The sequence below is a fragment of the Erithacus rubecula genome (genome assembly GCF_903797595.1).
Source record: "Erithacus rubecula genome assembly, chromosome: 1".
In the NCBI taxonomy this organism is placed as follows: Eukaryota; Metazoa; Chordata; class Aves; order Passeriformes; family Muscicapidae; genus Erithacus; species Erithacus rubecula.
This window is the reverse complement of record NC_136658.1, coordinates 12,351,393-12,364,139: the sequence shown is the minus strand read 5'-3', so window position 1 is coordinate 12,364,139 and position 12,747 is coordinate 12,351,393. Positions and strand designations below refer to the sequence as shown.

Sequence of the window (12,747 nt, the reverse complement as noted above, 5' to 3'; positions counted from 1 at the left end):
TTTCTATCAGATAGCATATACATACATACATACATACAAATATATATATATATATATAAAATTTAAATTTCTTTCAGTTTCTTTCCTTCTTCCATTAATCTATTTTATCTGTCCTGGAATATATTTAGAATATCTATATGCTTTAAAGAAAATGAAATTTGAAAGCTGCCAATTTACTGTTTGGGACAGAAGAAATATATAATGCAATAAAACATAATGTATTGGACAGAATAAATGCATAATTATAATATAATATAATATAATATAATATAATATAATATAATATAATATAATATAATATAATATAATATAATATAATATAATGTAACATAGTATAATATAATACAATATAATATAAGAGAAATATTTTGTGTTCTTTGTAGTTACATTAATTTTATTGTTCATTCCCTTAGGGCCAGTATTAGATACACTGAGTAATATCCTACTCAGGAAAGAGTTCAGTTGCACCAGATTTATGACAGACTGGTCTGGCAGTAGCAGCTGATGCATTTCAACATGTCGGTTTGATTACTATACACTGCCATCTGGTAGTTCCTTTGCTTTGCTCCTTTCTGTGTATTTAATTTATTTACTGTTGTTTCTATTTAAAGATAATTTAGGAAAAATATTTTCCATTTCTCCTTAATATTTTAATCTGAATCTCTGGCCTATAGTTACTACAAACACAGAATTGGTTTCATAGATTTTCACATTTGCATATAGTCATAGTTAAAACAATTTATTATCATAATTTCTTCCACAGCTTAAGATTTCTCTTTGAGCTTGATAAATGCAGAACAATAGCACCATAGTTTGGTGAATAAATGTCTCTAGATATGGCCAATTCACTACACTTAGATGTGGATAATATGCTGAATGCTAATGAGAAAAATTTCTTATTCTAGTATCTCTCATGGTTTTTGCTCCATTGTATCAAATAAAGACTTTCTGAATCTCAAAAAAGTAAAATAATGGGATAAATTCTCCAATTTAAGTTCACTCATACTTCTTGAAAGGGTAGAATAACAAAACATGATTTCTGAAAGACAATGCAAAGACTGAGGTAATACAATAGAGAGTGGATTATGCAACTGAAATATTATCTATGGTGGATCATAATTCAAATCTAGAATATTCTAATAACAATAATAATTTTCATTTAACAGCACAAGTATTACTCACGGACAGGTAAGGTCTGAAAGATCTCAATTTTGCTGTACTCTCCTTGTCCTTTTCCATTTACAGCAGCTACTTTGATTTCATACGTTGTATTTGGTTCCAAATTGCTCAGAACAACCATAGCTAAAGGAAAGAAAAACAAAAGAGGAATAAAATTTGACGAAGTAATAAATTTATAAAAAGAAAAGTAAGACAATTTCGTAATTTGCTTTCCTCACTTGTAAATTAATGAGTCTCGTATTCTGACAGTACATTGACTTCACACTTAGCTTTTTCTGTTGAGTTCTAGCAGTCCCGTTTTTCATCTGCATAAAATAATTGTGACTGAGCAAGTTATTCTTCTGAAGGAACAGTGAAGTCAGTGTTAGAGAAGCCACAGGCAACAATTAAGGACCTTAAAGGGGACCAATATTTTATGTTCAGACTGTCAGTGTATTGGGTTTGCACACCCAGGCTTTGGTAGAGTGGCTGCTACAGGGGTGGCTTCTGTGAGAAGGTGCTGGAAGCTTCTCTCATGGCTGACAAAACCAATCCCAGCTGGATCCAGGATGGACCCACTGCTGGCCAAGTTTGAGCCCATCAGTGACAGTAGCCTTCTGTGAAAACATATTTAAGAAGGAATAAGGTTACTGTACAGTTGCATTTGTGGCCAGAGAAGAGCAGGATGGAGATGTGAGAAGAGCTGTCCTGCAGACACCCAGGGCAGTGCAGGGGAAGGACTCCACTCCCTGAGCAGCAGCAGGAAAAACATGTGATGAACTCCTTTTATGACCAGGTGACCTGCCCGGTGGATACAGAGAAGGCTGTGGATGTTGTCTGTTTAGATTTCAGCAAGGCCTTTGGCACTGTCTCCCACAGCACATTCCTGGAAAAGCTGGCAGCCCATGGCTTGAACAGGAGCACTTTTGGCTGGGTTAAGAACTGGCTGGATGGCCAGAGAGGGGAGGTGAATGGAGCTGCATCCAGCTGGGATTAGTCACCAGTGGTGTCCCCTGGGATCTGTGCTGGGGCCAGTCGTGTTCAGTATCTTCACTGATGATGTGGATGAGGGATTGAGTCCATCATTAGCAAATTTGCAGATGGGAGTGTGTGTCAATCTGTTGGGAAGTAGGAGGGCTCTGCAAAGAGACCTGGAATGGTTGGATGCATGGGCAGAGTCCAATGGCATGAAGTTTAATAAATCCAAGTGCTGTGTCCTGTGTTTTGGCCACCACAACTCACTGCAGCACTGCAGGCTGGGGACAGAGTGGCTGGACAGTGCCCAGGCAGAAAGGGACCTGAGGGTTCTTGTGACAGCCAACTGAACACGAGCCATTGGTGTGTCCTGTGCCCAAGTGGCCAGTGGCCCCTGGCCTGGATCAGGAACAGTGTGGCCAGCAGGAGCAGGGAGCTCATTCTTGCCCTGTACTCAGCACTGGTGAGGCCACACCCTGAGTGCTGTGTCCAGTTCTGGACTCTCAGTTTAGGAAGGATGTTGAGATGCTGAAATGTGTCCAGAGGAGGCAACAAGGCTGGTAAGGGGCTTGGAACACAAAGCCTGTGAGGAATGGCTGAGGGAGCTGGGGGTGTTTAGCCTGGAGAAAAGGAGACTCAGGGGTGACCTTATCACTCTCTACAGCTCCTGAAAGGTGGCTGTAGCCGGGTGAGGGTTGGTCTCTTTCTCCAGGCAGCACTGACAGAACAAGAGGACACAGCCTTAAGCTGTGCCAAAGGAAATTTAGGTTGGGTATTAGAAAAAAGGTTTTTATGGAAAGAGTGATAAAATACTGGAATGGTCTGCCTGGGGAGGTGGTGGAGTCACCACCCTGGATGTGTTTAATCAAAGATTGGATGTGGCACTCGGTGCCATGGGTTAGTTGAGGTGTTAGGATATGGGTTGGAGTTGATGATCTTGAAGGTTTATTCCAACCTAGTGATTCTGTGAGCATTATCCCCATTCCCTCTCTCCCCGTGGGGGAGGAGGTTAAGCTGGGAAGGAAGGAAAATTTCACAGGTGACTGATGAGAGCAGCTGTGGTGATCAAGTGGTGTCCAGCCAGGGCCAACCTGTCACACATAGGAGACATGAATCTGGCAGAATTTTTCATCCTTCTTGCTGGCAAATGGCACATAATGTGTGCTCCAGCCACCTTCATACAGTTCATAATTTGCCATTTTGCCTTCATGGACAGAAGTATCAGCTGTCCTTAATCTACACTCCAAAATGCAGCTACATGCACAGTGATGGTGACTTTCTGGTGCTCTGGTCTGCCAGTTCAACAATGTGTTCAAGACACAATGAAAGGTGCCTATGAAGATCAAAGTGAGAGATCTGAGTTACCTGGTGAGGACTTGAAAGTGAATTAGACAGCTTTGTACATATTTCAGAGGAGATGTATGGAAATACATAAATTAAATATAATAATAACAAATTATAACAACAACAAAAAATACTTTGGGAAGCAAAGGAGTGGGGACTTAGGACATGAGTTCTGAAATCAAGACTGAACTCCCAACAGTGATCATTCACACAACCTAGCTCTATGATTCTACCTAAAGATACAATCTGAAACATAAAACAGGGGTAAAGCTTGCCAAAAAGCTCTAAGAATACAAGGGTAAATCTAGAAGTAAAATCCAGGAAAACAATGTTGGACTATGGAAACCTTGATGGGAACGTTATAAATAATATCATAATACTATATTTACTAAAAAGTAATATTGAGTATGCACTTGGAAATTTGGATCCATGCAGAGTTCTTGGAGCATAACCTTGCCTTTAGAAGAAATATTCCTTTTATTGTCTCTCCAGCAATTGCCTGCTTGCTGTTTGGCAGCTCTGTGGTGAGCTCTCCATATGTCAGACTCACACTGGGGAATGGATGGAAATTAGGTGGACTTGACTAGAAGCACAACAGCATTTGTCTTGCCCAGGAAAGCAGGGGATGTAATGTTTTACAAGTGGCTGTAGAAATGTAATAACTTTAAAAAGAGTCAGTAGTATCATAATTTTTTCATTATAAAGGAGTATTTTTTTAGTTGCTTTAGGCTTTCTATCCAAGTTATACATTAAATGAAAGCATAATTATTTATGTTGATACTCTGTTATTCTTTTCAGTCCAGATTTATTAGAATTTCTATTTCTTTAGTTTCTACAGCAGTACAACAAACTTCCTATTAAATGTGAAGCTAAAGGGATTTATTGAATTTGGAAAAAGAGTAACTTCTACATTTCACACTCTATTATTGGCATTTTGCATGAATTTGCCATTGAAGCATAACTGTTTTCTTGTAAATAGAGCAGTAGAATTGTATGTCTTCCAGCATGTTTTAGCTTTATCATTTTATGATATGGAAAAATATTTAAAGTATAATCATGTCATGAAAAAATAATGTATTATCACGAGAATAAGAATAGAATTAGGAGTTCTGTTAAGATGAAATTTAAAACCTAACTAAGCAGTAGCAGTATTTGACTTGCCTTTCAGACATGATTGCTTTCCAAGGGGAATAATTTCACTGATAATAAACCTTAGGGCATACCAAATATTAGTGCTACTGTAAATGTTTTTAAAATTTAAACAACATAAAAACACAACTATGAGTCTACATTTAAGAAAATGCAAATGTGTTATCTACATGAAACCTAAGGATGTGATTTTCTAAACACTCCTGGGACTTATAGAAATGAATGAAATAACATATATATGCAGTATTTAAAGAAGCAGTGTATATTTTAGAATATGCTGCAGATACAATGACTTTTGCAATTGCATTTGTGGAATTAACACAGATATATCTGTTAATGTAGTATGTCCTCAAAAACTGGACCCACTTAGTGTCAGTGATGGTGTGATGTGTATATATCATACACGTAGGAAAAGTTATAACAATTGACTTCTGAAAAACAAAGAAAAGAACCATTCTGCATCAGAATACATATTCCATTTGTAAAAAAATATTTGGAGTAATTAAGATAAAGAAGTTGTCTCACAGAGTGTAACAAAAGTGAAGGACTGAAGAGTAACCTAAGAGAAATGAAAATTTCACTGCTTGCTAGGAGTTCAAATAGAAAAAAAAATATACTTCATAATAGAGAGAAGAATAGAGAAGGAAATACTTCATAAACTAAATTTTTTTAAAATGTTATTTAAGTATAAAATCAGCTTATTCATCTTTCCATATACAAATAATTTTTTCTCACAGGAAAATAGCCCTGGCCACAATGGATACTTTGATTTCTTTCACATTCAGTGCATAAATGTGTAAAGAACCAGTCCATTGCATATCATATGTGCACATTATACTGTTGGCATATTTATGGTGGATATAAAGTTCCAGATATACTGAAAGTGAATTCACTTTATTTCAGAGTATCATTTGAAATTTTACATTTTTTTTCTAGTTGTTCTATCAGTATGTATTTTCTTTCTAATCACAGTATCTGTGAGGTTTAGCTGGAGAATTCAATTTTGTAGATTGATTTTGCTGGGATTATTCACATAGAGACTGGTTAGATTAAAGAGCAGATTTGGAAGGAATACTCCAAAGAGGGAAAAGCAGAACAATCTCCTGTGAATTCTCCAAATTAAATAAATTATGTAATTTAAGTCAGTTAATTAATAAATTAACATGAGGCACAACAGCTCAGAGCTTAGTGTTATCCATTAAGAAGTGAAGCATTAGGTCTCAAGGTACCCTTGGAGGACGTCATGACACAAGAAGTTACCAGGTATATTACTTTTGGTTTAGTATGCTATATTAAGGCTTTAATACAAAATTATTAATAATTTCTGACAAAGTATGCCATGAATAATGTTGCTTGTTTGATTGGGTTTTTAAATTTTGTCAACCAGGAAAAGTCCTTTTTATTATAGAGATAAACAAAACACCACAACAGAACTTCCTACTATTTAAAATATGGCTTGCATGAATTTAATCTAGAAAAGTTCTTTTTATTGTTGCAGAGTTTTAACTACTGTCAAAATGAACCATGGGAAAGCAAAATCTAACACAAGATTTGCTATGAAATAAATTGTACCATAAATCCAAGTCAGTAAAACCAAAACAAAATTCCCCAGCTGCTTCTCTGGTCCAGGGTGGGTTGTTTATGTTACTTTATTACAGCAGAGTGAGAGGAAAAATGTCTGGCATATTAAACTGTCTTTTCACTGGAGTAATCTCTCAGAAATCTTCTAAGAATTGTGATATATTGCATAAACCATCACCAAGGAGAAGAAGGTTAGGGGAACTAGCAGAACAGTTCCTCTACATTAATCCCAAAGTGAATCTTATATGAGGTTAATTAACAGAATTACCACATTGTTACATTGCTCTCTTTGGAGAGGTATCTGCTGCATAGAACAATGTTTTTCCAGTTCCAAATTCAATTCCTTGAGGATGTCAGGTCTAACTGAAGAAGGATATAAATTTATTTTGAAACAAAGTAGCTGAGACATATTGTTGCTGAAATAATATCTTCACTCCTATATATCTGAGATTGTGGTGATAGAGTGAAATTTCTGTCAAAGAAGCATTACAAATTTGAGGATGCTTTGGCTTTTTTTTTCTTCCTTCCCTCCCTTTAATATGAATCTATATTACTACAGAGGATAAATGCAGTCTGGCTGCTATGCATATTAATAAGTGGAGTGTTTTGATTTTACAGCACTTTGCTGCACCTATTACTCACTATTTTACTACTCCCAAGGTAAAACTGAGTCCCTGGGAAATATATGAATCTCTTTCAGAGGAAAAAAAAATGAATAGCATTTTTATGAAGCTTAAACAGGTTTCCCTTTGTGATGATGATTCATACTCTTTTAAGGGCAGGAGAAAAAGTCATGGGAAGACAGCAGTGAGCAACTTAAAGAGGAAAAGTAATAAGATTCTGTACAGATGTCTGAGGCTCTTGTATGTTACAGAATATGAGAAACTTTGCCCAAAATCTGTCTGCCTGGGATGAGCAACAACTCTTTTATTTATTCTGTGTGTTTGCACAGTAGGAGGAAGAGTATAAAACCTCTTTTTTCGAGCTGAGACTCACAGTTAGCTCACAGAAATATTGACAGAATGAAGTTAGAAATTGCCACAGGGGAGAAATACAGGGGAAAAAATAAAAAAGGGATTTTGCTACACAATAGGCAAAACGTTGATTCATATGCAGAAACAGCCAGGCTGTCTCAGTTCCATCTGTCTGCCTTGCCCAAATAGCAATTAATTTCATAAATACTCATTCAAGCATCTGGCTATAAACATCAGAATTCAGCTAACACAAATAAATGAACTTTAATAATGAAAATATTTCAAGTTGCACATTCTATGAAAAAAACCAATAATGATAGCAAATCATACTGTCAGTGAAATCACTGGTAAATTGGAGAAAATATCTAACTTCAAGTAATTCCCTAAAACACCAAAAACAAATGTAACAATTTTAATAACCACATAAAATGGTTCTGTTGCCAGAATTTCCATAATTCTCTGCACTATAATGTATAATTATTACATTACTTTTAAATAAAATTATAAGTGGTTTATTTAACTGTGAATACAAATAATAGCCCATGAAAAAGATATACAGTGTACTAGATCAGGTGTAATTAATATAATCTAATGTTCATTAATATGAGTAATTTCTTTAAAAAACACTTTTCAGTAGCTGACATTAAAAATGCATTTGGCAAAAATGACTTTAATATTTTTATTAATATTAATATATAATACATTAAAACACAGTTATCATGTTAAGCTTCTTTCTTCCATGTATTTTATTTTTAATTTTATTGGGCTGGATTTAGAGATTCACTTTACAAACTGAATCAAAAGTAGCATCCCAGCTCAGGTATTTTCTTTGATACCTGTTTCAACTCAAAGAAATCTAGTCAGAAAAAATTAGGTAATCTGTGAGAAAGTTCTACTTACAAAATGCACAGTAATATAAATTAATGAAAAAAAAAAAAACCAAAAAAACAAGCAAGAGTGTAAATTCAAGTGCTTGGAAAAGAGCAAATTTGATAATTTATTATATATTGAATCAGCATGAATCCAGAAGATGGGGTTCTCCATTTAACAAACTTCAAATATGAATAGATTTTCTTTAGAAATTCATTCATTTAAAAATACCCTTCATTCAACCTCCTGTATTTAATCAGAATAACAGCAGAGCACACAAGGAATAAAATAAAACATTTCTGGAACAATAACAATCTATTGAGACATACCACTGCATCAGTAAACCTTCCTCAACTTTATTCAGAATAGAAATACACTTGCAAGAACTGCATATAAAATAAATCAACTATGTCGTGCTAGGAAAAAAAAAAAAACAAACAAGAATGTATTATTTTAGGTTGATTTTTCTGTTGTACAAATCTGACAATAAAATAGAATATTTCAAGAACAAATCCTGCTTTTTGTACTGATTAGCATCCTATCAGCAACAGTTTGCAACTAGGTTCTGGCTTTGATAGATTTTGTTTCCCATCACCATTACACCAGAAGTTATATTTCAAGCACACACTCTTTAATGTCCCTTTCTCCAAGTTTTTAGTTATATTTCCTTGACTACTTTTATGATGACCACGCCAGCTGCTTAACAGCAAATCTTTAAAAATGCAGTCAACTTCCATAAAAGGCACTTGTAGATATTAAATGAAAGGGAAAGGGAAGTCAAAGAATAGAAAAGGGAAAAGAGAGAAGGAAATGTAAGAGGAAAAGGAGAGGAGAAAGAAAGAATGGACAATTAAAAACTTCTTAAGTACCACTACATATAAATTTCAGGATAGAGAGGCCTTCAAACAACTGATATTCCTTGTAAGAAGATCTCATTAAACTAAATTAAGGCATCCTGAATGAAGAAATTCTTTACAGAATGCAACAGGTAAAAATGGAAATACATACTCGTCTTCAAAATCACTCTTTGAAGGATCTAACTTTTAAAGGGCCAGGTCTCCCTCCAGTATTCATTAGCCCTTAATTTTATTAATTTAATAAGTGTTTTGAAACAAGCCATTAAGAGATCTTTTTATAATTGTGTGTGTGTGTGTGCTTGTTTGTGTGTTTTCATAGCATTGTCAGTTTTTTATAGTGTTGCAACTTATTGGACAATCATTTAAACAATGTCTAATGATGGCTAACAGTTTCCTATCATAAGCAATAATTTAGTCAATACAAATTCTGGATCTCATGGGAACTGGTGAACTTTGGCACAGTCCTTAGAAGAAGTGACTGCAGGGTTTTTTTTGTTTTGTTTTGTTTGTTTGTTTGTTTTGCTATGTTCAGACCAGGTATTACAAATATTGGTACACTGGGAGACACATGAATCACTGAAACAGGTTATACCAAGACAAGAGAGTGAGTAATCTCCATCCATGGACTTGAGACTGAGTTAAACAAAACCACACCTGACCTGACCTAGGACTGGTAGAAGTCCTGATTCAAACAGGAAGTTGGACCAGAAAAATACCAGATATTCCTTCAATCAAATTTTATGATCCTATAGATTAAAGGGGAATACTGTCTTGGTCCTTGGAACTCCATTTTGCCCTCTGCTATAAAACTATTGTATAATTCTTAATGCAAAGATTTTGCTTGGAGGAGCAGTCAGACATTTTAAAAGAACAATACTATTTTTTTTTTTTTAATGAAACAATAAATTATTACAGTGGAATCAATGGGGATTTGGACTTCTACCAGATATTCCCCCTATGATGTAAAAAGACAGTATTGTTCAAAATGCTTTCTAACACATGACTAATGTTCTCAGCAGGGCTCATTGTTAAATATTTATGTCACTATAATTGCTGCAATTTTAGTAGTACAAATTATACTGCTAGATATAAAACCTGATTAAGTTAAAGATTTTCATTAATCAAATTTAATTTCTGTAGACATTAGTTTTAAAATTATCCTGTAAGAAAAAATTCGAGGCCATTGGCCACCGAACTTATATTGGCAATATGAACAGAGAAAGACAGCAAAATTAAGACATCTAAGTAAGTAATACTTTATTGAGTGAACACAAAATACTACACAATGTAGTAAAATGCTAACTGTTGTAATCTCAATGCAGAAGGGCAATCAATGCCCTTATTAAGATAAATTACAATGTCATTTGTCCTGTTGTTTTTTCTCTTTTTGAATACCCTTCAAGGCTGAAAAGAATGGTTACTGGAAGAAAACCCAGAAAATAAACAAGGTCATTTTTTAGGAGACTACAAAAGCATGTTCATTGTTAGCTTGTAGGCAATGCTACTATGTATTCCTTGATTTATATCAATGTTTGGAAACTGGATTATTGAAGAAGGAAATATACTTTGAGGGAGGAGGCAGGAGTTAGTTCTCTACTCTTGCTGCAGTTATATCACTTTGTCTCATTCCCCATTTGTATAAATCAAACTGGATTCTATCCTACATGGCAGAAACCAGAATCTCTCACTCTCTCTTGCTGGGCAGAAAGAATGAATTGTATGTCAGCTTTTCCTGCTCATTTTTTTGCTGTTCCTACAGTGGAGTTCCTGTTGTGGCTTCCATCCCATTTGATATTTGCAACACAAAGTTGGAGTTGAAAATGTTATCCTATACTCAAAACTCTACCCATGAATTCTTTGTTACTGAAAGATCATGAGCAAAAGGTGAGGTAGGCTACTCCTGAATTCACAGCAGACAAAATCTGTATCTTCTAAGAATGAGGTGCACCTGGAATTCATCCTGTTGAATGTGTACACTAGTTCATGGGGTAGTAAAATCCACATAGTTTGGCAACTGAAGATGCTGGTGATTGCTTTTAATATATCAGGATGAAACTCAGGTCTAAACTAGCAACTTATCCTGAAGTAGTCATTGATTATTGAGTCAAAGATATTCTGTCTTCCCATTACTACAAAAATATCAGTATTCTTACAGTGAAACAAAACAGATGTTGAGAATTCAGAATTTTCTAATGGTAAGCCAAAGGAATATCTGAGATCACTGGGAATGAATGTTTTAAAATACTATGTTAATAGAAGCAGAGAATTTTTCATAGGTAAATTCATATCTGTTAGCAAGACTTGTCTCTCAATTAAGACTGTTATTTAAAAATCCAAAATTTTTGATTTCACAATAATTCTGCTTCCTAGCAGTAATTAGAGATTATGTGAAAACTGCATGACTTTTCTCACTTAAGTTGCTGCAGCCTTGGAGCTGCCTAAGAAGCAGGTTTTGACACAGGAGTTCTCTCTTTTACCCCTCTAAGCCATGCACTTTTCAACAGTGGAGCAGGAAAAGTGTGAGGAAAAGTAAGTCTGCTTGCTCTGTTACCCAAATCAGGAGTTGGCAGAAACCTAACCAGACACCCTTGAAATAAGAATAAAGCAGCTCCTGATTTCTGCTATCTCCACAGAGCCCATTTTCATGATCCCAAATGTGTCCTTCCTAACATTCTCTACTCTGTAAGCAGAAATACCTCAAGGCTGACATGAATGATGATTTCAAGAACTGTTTTTTTTTTTCTTCTTACATGCAAAGAGAATTTTCCTTCATAACTTTCTTCCTCATCCCCATCCTACTCCTGCATACTATAATTTATTTCTTACCGCTGAAGAAAGAAATGGGGAGACAGACAAAAGGTCATAAAAAAGAGATTAATTTAAAGATACTGTGAAATGTATCAGATCAGGCCATGCTATTGTTCTGTTGCTCATTCTTGTATGTGGCTGAAGGAGAGTTTTATTCATAACCACTCTGTCATTCAGTGACCTTGAAAATACTTAAAGAATACTCTCTCATCCTGGAGCACTTTTCTGTTTTGTATTACAAAGTGCAGAGAAATTTTATATACACATAAATATTCCATAAATGTACTTTATCTTTTTCTAAGTAGACAAGCAATGTACAATAAATGTGGATGAATACAATACACACTTGAAAGGCAAAATTTGCAGCTGCACCATGTGTCTCATTTATCAGTTATTCATACCCAACACTGCACTGCATCACTCTTTGCTTAATAAGATTTACCTTTACAAGCCACGTCAGCAAGACCTTTACAGCAGATCAGCTGCTCACCATAAATTTTAGTTATGAAAAGCCTGAAAGGTCTAAATAGGAAATAGACCAGAGTTACCACAATAGCATCAGGTGAAATAGATTTGGAATGACTGATTCTCCATTTAAATTCTTAGCAAAATATTTACTACATACTCTTGCAATCAAAGTATCTTCCATTTGTTTACAGATTTTCAAGTCTGTGTCTTAAGAAAACCATAGATCACATTTTGCAATGAGCTTTGACTGGTTGACTAAATGCAATTACAAACATGGAATTACAAGGAAAAAATGAGTAAGCTCAGATAGTGGCTGTATCTGCATAACTCAGCTGCTTTTAGTTCTGAACTCGTGCTGTGCAGTAAATTGTCTGGATTCTCTTCACTTCTCATGACATTTTATTCACCTTTAAATGTGAAAAGTATATCTCTTTCTCCTGATGTTTCAGGTCTGTATAAAAATCTGAAATATTTGAACATACTTTTCTCTTTAGACTTCTCACTTTCCAGTCTCTCTAATCCATCCATGTAATTTCATTTAAGACATTTATTAACAGTTCAAC

At 35.0% G+C, this 12,747-nt stretch overlaps 1 protein-coding gene across 2 annotated transcripts in view; it reads right to left on the bottom strand.

Moving 5' to 3' along the window:
- The window catches only part of NCAM2 (neural cell adhesion molecule 2), a 249,976-nt gene that overhangs the window by 37,928 nt on the left and 199,301 nt on the right, over window positions 1-12,747 (bottom strand). For both annotated transcript variants that reach the window (XM_079305097.1, XM_079305098.1), the window contains exon 13: window positions 1,183-1,302. In XM_079305097.1, the coding sequence (XP_079161223.1) occupies window positions 1,183-1,302 (120 nt within the window). The remainder of the gene's footprint in view (window positions 1-1,182; window positions 1,303-12,747) is intronic.